Source organism: Nannospalax galili, unplaced genomic scaffold (assembly GCF_000622305.1).
Source record: "Nannospalax galili isolate Female #2095 unplaced genomic scaffold, S.galili_v1.0 scaffold165, whole genome shotgun sequence".
Classification (NCBI taxonomy): domain Eukaryota; kingdom Metazoa; phylum Chordata; class Mammalia; order Rodentia; family Spalacidae; genus Nannospalax; species Nannospalax galili.
The window spans coordinates 1,383,039-1,399,013 of NW_008352715.1; the positions used below are offsets into that span (position 1 = coordinate 1,383,039).

The 15,975-nt window shown below is 40.1% G+C and overlaps 1 protein-coding gene across 1 annotated transcript in view; it reads right to left on the minus strand.

Annotated features, from left to right (window-relative positions):
* The window catches only part of Stk39 (serine/threonine kinase 39), a 331,576-nt gene that overhangs the window by 261,970 nt on the left and 53,631 nt on the right, over positions 1-15,975 (minus strand). The window contains exon 6 of the mRNA XM_008849922.3: positions 4,167-4,279. Coding sequence (XP_008848144.1) covers positions 4,167-4,279 — 113 coding nt within the window. The remainder of the gene's footprint in view (positions 1-4,166; positions 4,280-15,975) is intronic.

The window sequence follows — 15,975 nt, forward strand, 5'->3', positions numbered from 1 at the left end:
TGTTGGAAAAAAAATGAAATACCTTGATGAATGCTGTAAGAACTCTGCATTTTGATAGAAAACTCTGTTTAAAATGTTGATTTAGATTTACTTGCTAAGCTTGCCTGTTCTGCCTGATTGTATCTACCACACATGGATGATTAACCTAGTTGAAATGCTAAGAATTGAAGTGCTGTAAACCTCCTTCCTGGACCCTGGACCCCAGACTCAGTTGATTTACAATGTGTCCTGTAGGCCTGTTTGCACATACCAGATAACCGATAAGGAACAAAGAGAGGGAAGTTGCACCAGGCTTACACCAGATCTACCCTTCCTGGAAAAGATGTTTAACCGAAACTATAGCTTTTAGAAGATGTTTGATCAAAGTGTATGCTGAGGAATGCTTTTTGTGTAATGACTATGTGAGCCTATATAATCTGTGCCTAAAACTGAATGGGGGTCGATCGTTCTGACCAGACTTGCATGTCTCAGGAAGCCGGTCGACCCCAGCTAGCTGGAAAGTAAAGACTCTGCTTGATTTTTACATCTCCAATCCCGTGTATTTGTTACCTGGAAGGGACCCATCGAGTCACGGACCCTAACAGTGTCATCATATTTGGCTCTGCATGTTCATTCAACCATATCATGGTATTACAGCAGCAAAAAGGCCCTTAAGAGAAATCTGGTCAAGAAAACAAGAATTTCTGGCTTGAGTGGAACCTTAATTTTCCAGTATTTCTGGGTCAATGGCCTGGTCACAGGACCACCTCTCAGAAGGCAGATTCACCTTAAGTCATGCTAAAGGATAGGCAGAATAACCATTCCATTAAAGGGGTGGTGACTTCTTCCTGCCTGGAATCCCACCCCCTAGTGCAGTGCTTCTGGACTCTGCCACAGACATGTGGCTCTCTGTAAGTAAGCCCACTTTACAGATGAACATTTTTTTTATTATTTTTATTTTATGTGTATGAGTGTATTGCCTGCATGTATGTGAGTGCACCCATGTTGTGCAACATCGTGGAGGTCAGAAGAGGGCTTCAGATTTCCACTGGAACTGGAGTTAAGGACGGTTCATAGCCGCCATGTGGGTGCTGGGAATTGAACCCAGGTCCTCTTCAAGAGCAGTCAGTGTTCTTAGCCACCAAACCATCTCTCCAGCCCCTACAGATGAATTTTTAAAAGCATAACTTCTCCATTTCTTCTTTTTATCTCTTTTTAACCATGCTTTCCCTAATACTTTGGGCCACCCCAACATTTTGAGCTTTCTTACTTTTTCTTTAAAGTTCCCCTCAGGCCATATGGCTGATCTCCAGACGAGCTCTAAACCACCATGACTTTATGGCTTTTTTGTCCTTCTCCCCTCCATTCTCCAGTGAAGGGTGGCTGCTGAATTTTACAGCTTGCCTGCCCTGGAGATTTTTCCTTTAAATTCTAATAAAATTGTCCTAAAGACTGTTTGAGTCCATTCTTAAATCCTTTTACAAATGAGACTAAGAACCCTGGAAAGGAACCCCATTTTCCCCTCTATCAATGGGACAAGGGAGATAGGGATAGACAGGGAGTCAGGGGGTGGTTACAGAACAGGGAGTGGAGGTAACAGTTTCATCTAGGGAGGCAGATGTTCCAAGATCCAGGAAATAGTTGATAATTGTGATCTCTATGACATAACGCTCTCTAAGATAAAGACCCCCACTGGCCATTGTTTCTTATAAGAACAATAGTTCCCAGTTAACACATGGCAAGTCTGTGAGATGATGTTGTGCCCTGACCTGGAGATGATAAACGCTCATGGAATTAAAGGATTATTGGGATGTCCAAACACTGCCAAATGTGAGGCCACCAAAATAATAAGTGCAAGCAACAGCAGTACAAGAGGTTGAAAGGATGCAGCAACTCTGCTCCATACAAGTTCATATGTTAATAAGCTGGACCACAAGGCCTGGCAACCTGAGGCAGGCTACACTACAAATACTTCATTATCTTTGTGTGAAAAGAAATTAGGAATAATATATCCTGAAGAACCAGAGTCATTCTTCCCACCCTTCCCTAACTCTATAAAGACACTGAAAGGTCAAAAGTTCAAAGTTAAGTAAAGACCAAAGCAATAAATGTATTCATTTGGCATCCTTTAAAATAAAAATAATTTTTTTCTTATTCAATAAATAAGTATGCATCTATTCTATACATTAGAGAGAGGAAAAGGCCTTCATTATAGGGAAAAGAAAAGGATGAGAGAAATAAAAGTAACCACTGCTAACAAACTCACAAAAGACTGACAGAGCCAAGCCTACAAGCATAAAAACCCCAACCATTAGATGAATAACTAAGTCACAAGTACAGCATATTATAGCTATGCTTACAGGTCCTAGGAAACAGAGGAAAGGGACTAAAGTGAGGATCTCCCTGTTGACCTCCAATCCTGCCCCTACTGAGCCATCATGCCTGGCTGCTGATAAAAAGCTACCAAAGGGGGGAGGTGAAGGCCCTGGGTAACTGAGGACTTGAGATCTTGAGATGAGACTACAGCATCGATCCAGCCCAAAGCTGCTTCCTAGGTACCAGTACAAGTGTACACAAGCTGTATATACCTGTATAAATAGTCTACTGTAGTCAAAAGATAGTGAGGACTCCAACAGAGCACCACAGTGAAACAAACATCACGAGCAAGCTCTTGAGGAATATTTCAAACAGTGCACAAGTGTCAGTATAGGCTTCAAACTTTAAGAAAAGGTCATGTGCCCTCATATATAGCCACAGAATCTGAGGACTCCCAAAATACCTCTGAGATTTGGCTTTCTTTTAAAATGACCCAGAGCTGTTAGGTAACTCAAGGAAAGTTAAAAACAAGTTAGTGGCAGAAGCAGGTCCCAACTCTCCCCAGTTTGTTCAAGGCTTTTTCCACTCAGGGAAAGTGACCTTGAGAACTGGTTAGATGACAAAGGCACAATTTTATTGGTCACCACATAGCAAGAAACAGACAAGTACTATGTAGTCGTCATTTTCATGCAACCTAAGCACAGCTGAAAGTTTAGAGAAAATGCCTTAAATGAATGCAAATTTTAAAAATTAACATTAAATTGAAGAAGCCCTTGTTTAACTCTAGGCTTTCGTTGGCAATCTGTTGCTTCAAGCCCAGTGAGATAATGCATTATATAGTCTAATTTAAAATGCAAGACCAAACAGATCTAGAAAAGTACAGCTTTATCCTTGCACTTAATTTATACTATAGTGTACTGTAATTAAGCCTGAAATAAAAGCTATATTCTGAGTAAAGACAAAAAGCTCTTGTTAATGGCATTCCATTCCCAATGTAGAATAAAACAAAAGGCTTCTTTATGTGGAGCCAACTGTCATTATACTTTGTAGCTTGTCTGGAGCTATTGGACTAATATTTGTACTGGGATTAGTGTTGGGATAACCAATCAGTTAACTCCTCCATTGCAGTTTTGTTTTATGCTCAAATAAATGGTCAAAAGAAAAGAAAAAAAATTGGCAGGCAGGACGACAACAACTATATTTATGAGATTACACTCTCAAACCCTTCACAGTTTTCTGGGCAACTAATAACCATTTGCCAAGCTGTTCATTTAATAATGAGTCAGTTAAGCCAAAAGCAAATGTTCCTTCAACCAACCAATGCTACTATAGTCATACCTACACAAAGTTCAATTAATTATGTGCTTCATTTCAAATAAGAAACACAAGGTAGCCATGTAAGAGTAAACTTTTGTCATTAGCCAAATGCAGGTTAAACTGCATGTCTTTAAAAATCTAAGTTGTGTATGATTTTGTAATTTACAAAAGTCAAGATGACCAACAAATAGTTTGGAGGAAATTCCTGTTTGTGTCATGTACTCTAGACAAGGGCCAGAATTGAGATATCCAACTCTGAGGTCAGAAATTGCATGACCTCAGGTCATTGTGTGGAATGTGTTCCTTTGATCTATAAAATGGAATGTCAACACTGAAACCACTAGGGCTATGCAGACTGAGTATGTCAAAGCTAAATAATCATAAGGTACAGAATCTAATTACTCAATGGAAGAGGAAGAGGGTAGCTGCTTCCCAAGAAACACAGGTCAACAGGAGATAACACTACTCACCAGCACTAAGCTCTTCTCTTACTCATCTCTGTACACCCAGGACTAGGAAGAGTAAGCATTAGGCGTCCCCTCCCTTATACTCACTAATAGTTCATCCATACTGGTCTGGCATTTTTCCAAGTTGATCCGCTTTATTGCTACACGTTCTTGTCTGGGTTTGCATAGGGCAGCCTGAACCACAGCAGTAGCTCCACTGCCTGAAATGAAATAAAAACAACATCAGCTATCACATGGACACCCTGTCTACTTGCTACTTGTGCCCCTCTTTCATGAATATCTACTTTTTAAGACTTTTATTGAAGGTATTCAAAATGTTACTCTTGACATCTTTAAAGAGCTCCTTAGATCCTAAAATAATTATCTGGAGGAGTAGAACAGAAATTTGGATTTTTTTTCCAGATGCCATATGTCTGAGAACACAGGGGCAAGGAACATAAGCACGACTCCGCATGAAGTGGTTTCTACCCTTGGGCTCTGATTCCATTCAACTGCTCTGTCTCAGGCTCTTCTTCCACTTCTGAGCAATCGAAACCACGCCTGCCCAAGCCACTTCAGGACTTCCACCAGACACTGGCACAACTCCACTGGCCTGAGCATTCTTGGGGCATATTCCTTCAGCACTTGCTCTACAATTAGAAAAACAGAAGTCTGCTCTAGTATTCTCATGTTGAAAGCACAACTTTCAAGGATGCCAAGCAAAATAATGCAAATGTGTAATTACGAAAGCTCTTGGCATTCATAGAAATTCCCTATTTCTAAGGTTTCTTAATCATTAGCTAATGCACTCAAAATGCACAGCTCCTAAAAGGCAGAGCCATGTTGTTAACCATAGTTTGTAAGAACAAAATGTAGAAGAGAATTCCTAATCAGATTTATATCCCATAAGGACAAAAGACTCCCCACACACACATGAAGAAGTCATCTTGATCCTGCAAATAATATCAAAAAAAGTCATTCCAATCACATAAATCTTCCTCAACCCCTAGACATCCAAAAAAAGAAATACAGCCTAAGTTCAGGACTGTACAAAGGGGGACAGATGTGACAATCTCAAAAGCTTTGCTTTAGAGCCGGACATGGTAGTGTATGCCTTTAATCCCGGCACTCATGAGGCAAAGGCAGAGGCAGGAGTATCATGAGATCCAGGTCAGCTGACATAGGGAGTTTCAGGCCAGCTGGGCGACATAATGAGACCCTGTCTCAAAAAGCAAAAAAAAATTAAATCTTTGCTTTAGGTACCCTCTCATCAGCTAGGGTGCTACTGATCTACAGACCTCACAGATCAGCCTAGTTCTCTAAGCCCAGTTCAGGATTCCCACACTTCAGGACTCCCACACCACAGAAGTTCAACCTGTGTTCCCTGTGTAAATCCCATGTTCTAACCACCTACAGAACACACTTTATTCATAAAATTCTCCTTTCAAGCCTATACATTTTTATTATTAGCCTCATTTTATATGTGAGAAAATGGGAACCCAGAAAAGTTGCACACTCTGCCCTTCCTTACTTGTTTTGGCCTTGCCAGGAAAGTATTTCTGCAGTACTAAATGGCTCAACCAGGGAATCAACCTGGAGGGAAAGTGCAAGTAATTCTCCCTCTCTTGAGCATAGGAAGCAGAGTGCTGTTCCTAGAGTGTGTGGAAGAACCTTCCTCTCCCAACCCCAGAGTCACCTATCAGCTGCCACTCAGCCCCACCAGGCTAACCTCACTGCTCCTAGAGTGAGTTGGGTTCAATCCAGAATGTTCCAGATACCAAGCCAAATGCTACAAAAAGCCCTGATGATAGCAGTCCTCAAAACAAGAAGAGACAGACTGTCACTGAAAGGAGCCAAAGAGGAACTGTAAGGAGTTGGTTAGCAGTGGTCCTGGGACCCAGCAGAGAAATCAATATTTTAACCAGCTGCTGACAGGCAGCCATATTCACCCTACTTGCTATAAGTTTCCCCAATCCCATTCCTCCACCCTTAATGCATAGTCCAGAATATCTTCAAATCAAATGAAATGAAGAACAGACAAAAAGAAAGCAAGCTCCCAGAAAGGACTGAACAAGTGTATGTAACACTGGGCTTCTTATCATCATCCTTTATGCCCCTAACTACAAAAACTCCTAACTTCCACTAACACATAAGAGAATGCAGGAACAAATAAGATTTCTCAAAAGCAGGAAATATAGGAGGAGACTCTTATTATGGACTGCTAAAGCTTTACAACTAGAGAATCTTATTTCATTAGTTATAGCTGACCAAAGAACAATGGCTCTCATCTCTAGAAGGCAAATAGCCTGTTGTCACAACATGAATAGATATAATCACCCACTGAACATGTTGGGATCTTCCACTCTGAATTCAGAGATATCCTTTAAATGTAAACAAGATCAAGAACAAAGGTAAAGATGGAGGGCATCCTAAAGACCAAGTCTAACCCTGTACAGTGTGGCAGAGGATAAAGAATTTTTTTTTTCTTGCAATAACTGAAAAACATAGGATGAAGTCTCTGGGATAAGGCATCCTTATTGGTGATTTTGCCAAACTGCCATCTAGGACACAATGGTCATGAATTCAGTGTGTAGGTCGGGTAGAGGTTAGCACCTTCTAAAGGCAAGTGTCAGAATGTAACTTGCCAAGTAAGGCAAGAACTGCTTCATGCAGCTTTGGTTCAGTTACAGTAAAGCTGAGGTAAAATATGTTATACTGTGAGTCATGATCAAAAACTAGAAGCCTGCTATACTAAACTATCATCCCAGGATTAAAGCAAATCCATGCTTCCAAAGCAAAGGAGGAGGGACCTAAGAGCAGTATTCTAAAGACTGTCTTGCTTTAAGGATCTTTACACAATTTGCTGAATAGTTTAAGAGAAAGCTTTAAAATGTAGATTAGAAACCCAGGAAATGAACAAAAGTTGGCAATATGGAGTAAAATGGTAATAATTGAAATGTTAAACAGAGCCTTTCTTAATTTTGAAAAATAACTCCTTAACATTTAGTAGCATATTTCCAATGACTACCCTGCTTTAAACATTTCAGGAATTTCTCAAGTTTTTCCAGACTCCCATTTCAAGTGAATCGAGTCAATCTATAGGCTTATGGTGTATGGGCCTAGACAAAGAGAGTTTTATGTTCCCATCTTTCCAAGCTCTTCATTTTAAGTCATTCTATCTCAGTCCACTTTGGTAATTCCAATTAAAGAATGGCTTCTAAAAAGTTTTGAATAAATGGAAGCCAGAGGCAGAGTTTCCTTGAGTACATTACCAAAGTACAGATTTATCCTTGGGTGGACAATGCTGATTCTAAGTTAAATCACCTGAAAATTGCCCAACTGCATTTTTCACTTTGAGATACCCTAAGAAATATTCATGGATGTGCAATTTTGTATCTTAACTTTGGATTTCACTAAGCCTGTAAGAAACTAGCACAGACAACTTCAGTGCTTTCTTTCGCTTAAAAAAAAAAATGCTATTATTGGGGCTGGAGAAATGGCTCAGCAGTTAAGAGTACTGACTGCTCTTGCGGAGGACCGGAGTTCGATTCCCAGCACCCACGTGGCGGCTACGAACCGTCCTTAACTCCAGTTCCAGGGGAACCCAAAGCCCTCTTCTGACTTCCGCAGCATTGCACAACATGGGTGCACTCATATACATGCAGGCAATACAATCATACACATAAAATAAAAATAATAAATAAAATATTCTTTAAAATTGCTATTACCAGAGATGATCTAAACAGTGTGTTCAAAGTTCTTAGTTCTATGAGCCACACAATCCCTCCCTTGTATATAGTGCTAGGTGTAAGAGTGCCACCTTCTTAAATAACCTAAAGGATAATGAAAAATTTATGGCATCAAACTTTCCTTTTCTATCCTGAAATTTAAAACTCAGATGTAAATTACATGTTTAATACTAACAACTATTTTAGCCCAGATTTCCTGGTGTTTTCTTGCCCTCATTATCCGGCTCACAGGGCCTTAATTGAAAGGTATTTCCATTACAGAAATCAGGGTTCCCAGAACCTGACAAAGTAATACCACCTTAAAACACCAGTCCCTAAGCACCCAATGTGGAGAAAACAGGCTTAATAGCCACAAGAAAACTTCAGGCACACAAAGGCAACAAAAGATGTTTGGTTATATTATTTCATCCACAAACAGTAATTAAACCCCTACCATGTGGCAGGTAGTTCACTAGATGATAAAAGTCCAAAGGTGACTTCTCCTGTTACAAGTGGAATAACTCCTCTGTCAAATCATTTCCTATTCATAAGTGAGAACAGGATTAGATTGCTTCTGTGGCCTGAAAGTCTGCTACAGACTAAATACATATAGTAAAAGTCCCAACCCACAATGAATTTAGAGAAAGGGCCTTAGTACAGGTAAGGAAATTAAAGGTTCATCAGGGTGGATGATTAGTATCTTTATGAGAAATGTCAACAAAGAACAAATGTACCTTTCCTCTCTCCCCACCATGTGAGTACCCAGAGAAAAGGTTCTAGCCTGCAAACTATAAAAACAGACCAGAAAAAAGTTGACCAGCACCTTAAGCTGCACTGCCAGCCTCCAGAACTTGTGGACATAAATGTCTGTGATTCACACCACCCAGTCTGTGATATTTTGTTACCGCGGCCACAGAAGATTAATACAAAAGCCTTCAATGTCTGTTCTAAGTCAGTCTTCCACTGGCACCCACAGTAAATAATGCCACACTAATTGCAAGCTTTCAGAAATTTCCAAATAAGGTCCATAACCAGAGGCAAGAGTCATATGAAAGGCCTCTGGTAGGTCACTGTAGTTTGCACACCTTACCTCTGAAAACAAGGTAAGATGAGGCTTCTATTCAGCTGTGATGGTTTGAATAAAAATGTCTCCCACAGGCTCCAAGTTTTTGAGCATTTTTGTCCCCAGTTGATGCTGCTGGTTTGGGAGGTCTTAGAAGATGTGACCACAATGGAGGAAGCATGTCACTGGGGGCAGGTTTAGAGAGTTCTTAAGCCTTGCCAGCTCTCCAGTCACTCTTGGCTTCCTGTGTGTGCTTGAAGATATGAGACCTTAATTTCTGCTCCTTCTCCAGCCACCTCGCCCACCATGCCTCCCTGCTATGATGGATTCTTGCCCCTTTGGAAATGTAAGCTAAATAAATTCTTCCTTTTATAAGTTCCCTTGGTTGTGGTGTTTCTATCACAGCAACACAAAAGTGACTAATACACCATCCAAGGTATTAATTCCTTCTGTGACTCTGGACCTAATTTCTATCTAAACTTCAGCTTCCTCAATACCATATAAAATCTACTTGTATAGCACATTGTGTTTCACATCCATAGAAAATAGCCACTCAATGAACATAAGGCGCTTTTGCTGGGACTCACTGCTCCCCACATAATATGAAGGAGGTGAACTTTATCTACAGGGGTTTAGCAGCAGAAAGATTCTGTTGGTTTGAAAGAAAGGGAATTAGCATGCTAAATTTGGAAGCAAAGGGCCAAGAAATTTGTAAGGTCTGATACAACATGGTAAGTATGAGAATCTAAAATGTAAAAGATAACTCAGAGAGTTCAGAAGCAATTACAAATGAATATTCTGTAGCAAAACTTCTGACTGAAAATTAACTTTAGTATCTGACCTAAGACATGATTTTAAACCATCTCCAACAACTGGTTACCTGGGTTTATACCTAGCCTTACAACAGATGAATGGCTTATCCTTGGATGGACTACTTTATTTTCCATTCCTCAGTTTCCTTATCCAAAAAATGGAAATAATAATGCCAAGCTCCTAGGGTAGTTGTGAGGATTGAGTAAGTTAATACATGAGAAGCCCTTGGAGCTGGAGAGTATATAGTAGAGCCTAATTAAATTGTAGTTAATATTGCTCTTTAAGGAAATCTCTCCAGGTCAGATGGTATCTTGTCAATTTGTCACTCTAATACTACATAATATTTCATTGCACTAATGTGCCATAATTTATTCAGCTCTTGCTCTGCTGATGAGTATTCTCTTGTTTCAAGTTTTCCCTCTTATAAGCTATGATATCACATCTATGATACACACACAGACACACACACACAGACACACACACACACACACACAATTAGTCACAAGAATGTTTATGTTAAAGCAGGGATATAAGTAATTGTTCAATAACTCCCCCAAAATTACAAAATTGGGGATAAGCATTACATTAGCCCATAACATTCATGATGGCCACAGGAAAAAAGTTCCATCATCACATCCTACTTACATGAGGAACATCAAGCCAAAATGCTAATAAGAGTTAGGCCATCTCCCAGCACATAGAAGGACTCTTGAATTATGCTCACAAGTTCTTTGCCAGGGTCCAGAGCCACATGAGGCCTTCTTTTAAGAAGAACTGGCACATGGTATCTAGTACATAAAACAAATGGCTTTGGCTCAAATGCTTTCTTCCAACCCTCTCTTTCCTCAACTTACTCTATTCTATATCCAACCTTGTAGCCCACAAAGCCAACCAGTCACATGACGGCCAGAAACTGACCAAGGGAAGACTCTGGCAAATGGATACATGTGGGCATCAGACAGATACAGTTGCCTAGCCTGGCAAGATTGTCCAGACTTTATAGAAAAATAAAAGACAGAAGTCTGCATGAGATCTCCCAATATACTAAGGCTGATGTTTAATTTTTTAAATATTTTATTATTTTATTTCTTATGTGTGTGAGTGTATTGTCTGAATGTATATAAGTGCATGCATGTTATGCAATCCCCACAGAGGTCAGAAGAGGGCATCATATACCCTGGAACTAGAGTTATGGATAGTTATTTGCTGCTATGTGGTGCTGGGAACTGAACCTAGGTCCTCTGCAAGAGCAACTAGTGCTCTTCACCATGAAGCTATCCCTCCAGCCCTGTGTTTAATTGTTTTAAATACAAAAGCACTAAAAAAATGGAAAATAAAAAAAATTTTTAAAAATATATAAAAGCACTGTGAGTCAAAAAAAAAAAAAAAAAAGTTCACCTCAGGCCACATTTTGCGTAAGTCTAAGACTGGTGTTTGGTTTCAGAGGTGCACCCTTTCTTAACTGACGGTTCAAATTTTAAAATATTAGATCATACATATTAAGTTGCCATCTGTCTAAATTTAAAAAATGGTTGCATTACTGGTTTAATGGTGCTAAGAAAATTGTATATCCAAATGTAGAAGAATAAAACTAGAGCCTTAACTCTCACACTTCATATAAAAGCTAACTCCAAATGGATTAAAGACTTTTAATATAAGACTCCAAAACTCTAAAACTGTTAAAGAAAAAGGTAGGGAAAACACTTTAAGATATAACCATAGGCAAGGATTTTCTTTAAAAGCCTCTACATGTTCAGGATACAACTGACAAGCTGGATTTCATTAGATTAAAAAGTTTTGCCCAGTCTACATAGTGAGTTCCAGGACAGCTGGGACTACAGGGAGGCCCTGTCTCAAAAAGACCAAAAAAAAAACAACCTTTTGCACAGCAAAGGAAATAATCAAGTGGGGACCACCTACAGAATGGGAGGAAATCTTTACTAACTACATGTTTTACAGAGAATTAATATTTAGAATACATAAAGAACTAAACAAACTAACAAACAAAAACTATACAGCCAGAAATCAAACAACCAGATCAATAAATGGGCTAATGAAAGAAGCAGACAATTCTCAAAAGAAAAAATACAGGGGTTGGAAGATAGATCAGTCAGTAAAGTACTTGCTGCCTGAGAACCCAGAACCTAGGTAGAAGAGCCAGGTGCAGCAGCGCATAACTGTGATTCTAGTCCTACAGAGCCTAGGGAGGTTGAGATCGAAAGGTCTCTGGAGCTGGCTGGACAGTCAGTCCAGTCGAATAGGTAAGTTCCTGGTTCAGTCAGAGACCCTGTCTCAAAAACTAAGGTGAAGAGCAACTGAGGAAGACACCTCCACATACATACATACATACATACACACACATAGACACAGACCACACACACACACACACACACACACACACACACACACACACGTATGTATGCACAAGCACATGCGAGACAGTACAAATGATCAATAAATGTGAAAAAAAAGTTCAACATCACTAGCCCTGAGAAAAATGCAAATCCAGAGATTCTACTTCACCCTAGTCAGAGTGGCAGTCATCAGGAGAACAAGTACCAACAGTGTTGGTGAGGATGTGGACAGAAGGGAATCATTACATACTGCTGGTGGGAATGTGAACTAGTTCAGGCAGTATGGAAATCCTGCAAACAACTAAAAGTAGATCTACCCTATTACCCAGCAATGCCACTTTTAGGCATTTACCAAAGGGCTCCAAGACAACAGACTACAGAGATACTTCAACATCAATGTTTATTAGAGTACTACTCACAATAATGAAATTATGAAACCAACATCGATGTTCATCAGACAAATGAGTAAAGAAAACATAGTCTATATTGACAATGGAATTTTATGCAGTCATAAAGAACAAAATTATGTCCCTTGCAGGAAGATGGATGCAAATGGAGATCATCGTATTAAAGAAACTAAGTCAATCTCAGAAAGACAAATATTGCATGTTTTCTTTTGTTTAGAGCATCTAAATTGTATACAGAAACATAAAATCATATATACATATGATATGAAAGTAGAATCATATGTGACACACACCCACATGAAATATCAGATCACACATAAAGAACAACAATTGTGAGACGTGTTTCATATAATTTGCTATGTGAATTTACAATACAGATACCATCAGTCAGTGTTTTGTCTACATGAACATACAACATCAGATGGCTATAAGGAGTCCAGCATAGCAAAGCCACATTTTCAAGATAGTCACAAACCTGAGTGACCTGATATACTTTACGACTAAGCTGGTGGAGTTAAAAAAAAAAAAAGCGACATTGATAAACAGCCACTCAGCAAAACACCCTTATGTTTCACCCCTGACCTTACCTGGGCATGTCAGGTTGGCAAAGCATCTAGAGGTCACAGACCTCACCAAAATAGGCATCCCTTGTGTGGATTCCTTGTGTGGAACTCATCAAATACTATCTGATTAATATCACAGAAAAGCAAAAGGTAGTCCCAGGTTCTGATTTTCAGTGAGACAGCAGGAAACTAGGGTTCAGAATCAAACTGGATAGAATGTAAATAAGCTCACCTTAGACCTCAAAATACATCTAATCCAACAGCTGAAGAGAAAGAATCCTAAACTATGCTCATTACACATGTAGAAGGCACATGGCCTGGGATGACTACCATAGAGAAAATCTGTAACAATACAATAGTTGTCAATAATAAAGATCACTATTAGGGACATCCAGATAAGTACTAGGCACGAGTTCGACACGCAAGTCCACATCCTCACCAACACTGTTGGTACTTGTTCTCCTGATGACTGCCACTCTGACTAGGGTGAAGTAGAATCTCTGGATTTGCATTTTTCTCAGGGCTAGTGATGTTGAACTTTTTTTTTCACATTTATTGGTCATTTGTACTGTCTCATGTGCTTGTGCATATGTTCTTGTGAGTGTGTGTGTGTACTGTCTCCCGTATGCCCCTGCGTACATACGTGTTAAATAGCAGACTAATTTCTACTTGATTCAGTGTGATTAATCTTGAGATTTAGTGCTAGACTTTTTTTCTTATGATTACTAGTCAATGAAAACTGCATTGAACACAGTGATAGAGCATTTTCCTAGCATGTATGAGACTTCAGTGTTATCCTCAGAAAACAGAGTTAGTCTGAAGCACTTACTTAGACCTCTAGCCCCTCAAAGATAAAAACTGTTTTCTAGAGTTTTCATTCCAACAGTGACACTAATAGTTAAAGTAAAACATATAAGTTTTGTGTCAGTAAATGGATTTTTTTCATCTTCTAGGGGAAACAGCACCTTGTTTTCACAGAGTTGGAGACTAAATCACTGGAGCTGTTGCCTTCTGAAACAACCTCAAGCACAGCCAGTCACTTCTCCAAGGCTCTCAGAGACTCTCTACGTGCCTCATCCTAGCACTTTCGTGTCTCCTTCAGTCACTGCTTGGAAAACAGAAAGCCCTCAGTAAGTGTTCCCTTGGTGAATGAAGTATATATCAGATCACCATTGGGGAGGCCACCCATGGACAAGGGAGAGGTAAAACTGTGTATCACGTTAGGTCCACACACAAAAGAGTAGAGGCTACAGACTGTGTGACCTAGTTGGTATGCTATCTCTGCTCCCCACATGTGTGTGAGTTTGCAAGTAGGTAACTGTGGAGGATGCAGCAGTCAACTTCAAGCACCAAGCCTTGGAGGCTACCTGCCTAAAGGTACTTCTCATTTGCAGAACATCCAGTTCAGTTCTGGAGTCAAGTACCACAGCACAACTTATATGGAGGAACCAGGTTCCACCAGAATAAGCTGGAACTTCTCATTTAAAAAATGGATCCAGTGTTCAGCAGCATGTGAGAACCACACAAACTGTGACAGGTTAGTATAAACCAGGGCTCTCTACAATTCTACATGAATAAAAAGAGGTGAAGAAAGCTAGATGTCAGGGTTCATGCCTTAAATCTCAGCATTTGGGAGGCAGAGGCAGACAGATCTCTGTGAGTAAAAGGAGAGCCTGGTCTCCCTAATGAGTTCCAGACCAGCCTAGGTTACACAGTGAAACCCTGTCTCAAAAAATTAATTAACTGATTTTTAAAAAGAGGTAATGGTAGCCAGGTGTGGTGGCACACACCTTTAATCCCAGTATTTAGGAGGCAGAGGCAGGCAGATCTTTGTGAGTTCAAGGCCACCCTGGTCTACTTAGTGAATTCCAGGACAGCTGGGGCTAGAAGGAGACCCTGTCTCAAAAACAAACCACAAAACAAAAAAGAGGTAATGGTAAACACCTGACACCATAAACTTAGGTGACAGGCAGGCAGGGGGCACATGATAACCTTCCAGTTTCATCTCCGGATATTTTGTATCAGGTCCTGGCCTGCAGGACACACATTCCACAGGCAAAAATCTAAATTTTACACTCAGCAAAAGGACATTTTGAAGTGCTTACCCCTTCAGATGCAACACCCATGAGCTGACAGGCCTGACAATTTTCCTGTTCTGCTCTGAGGGGGCAGTAACTCCTCCCAGCAAAACCCACTTGACTTACAGATTAAATCACTCAAATGGAAGCCAACATTCCACAAAGGAATGTCCATTACCATTTGCACAGATAAACAGATACATCCACTGGCAAAAGCTGAAAGACACAAATGTCACAATTCAAATATGCACAGCATGGAGGTGGCCTACAGTTCCTTACGGAGACCTTGCAGCATGGAGGTAGCATCTGGAAATGGGAAGGGCTGTAAAGACCAAAAGAGATGCTGTGGCTACTCCCATCCCATTTCAGCTGCATGCATGTTCCTTTGCTAAAAGGAAGGTATCAGTCAGACTGGATACAACCCTGGGGGCACACAGTCACATAAGAAGATGATGCTCAATTGGGGGAAAGCTTCCTTTCTCCCTAACTGCATTAGAACTTGTAGGCTAAACATGGGTTTGATTTTCAACTTCTAGAGACAATGCACAATGTTGGTGGTTTTCTGTCAAAGATTATTAGCATATCTATAACTTCTATCCAGGTGTCTGAGACAATGTTTTTCATATTAGTAAGAGTAACAATCTGGATATTGTTTAACAAGTATGTGTCAGACACATTTTTTATATTATTACAATTATATGTATAAGGTTTAGCACTGAGAACATTCTGGAAAGGTAGATAATCACTGCCATTGGCCTGTCTTTTAGAATTGAGGAGTAAGAGGTATAGCCACAGCAGGAGCTTGCTCAAGGCAACATAGCTTCAGGAAATCTGGCTCCAGATACCCTTGATCCTGACTAAGGTATGGCCCACAGGAAGTAGAGAGGGACAGGGCTGAGGCCATTACAACT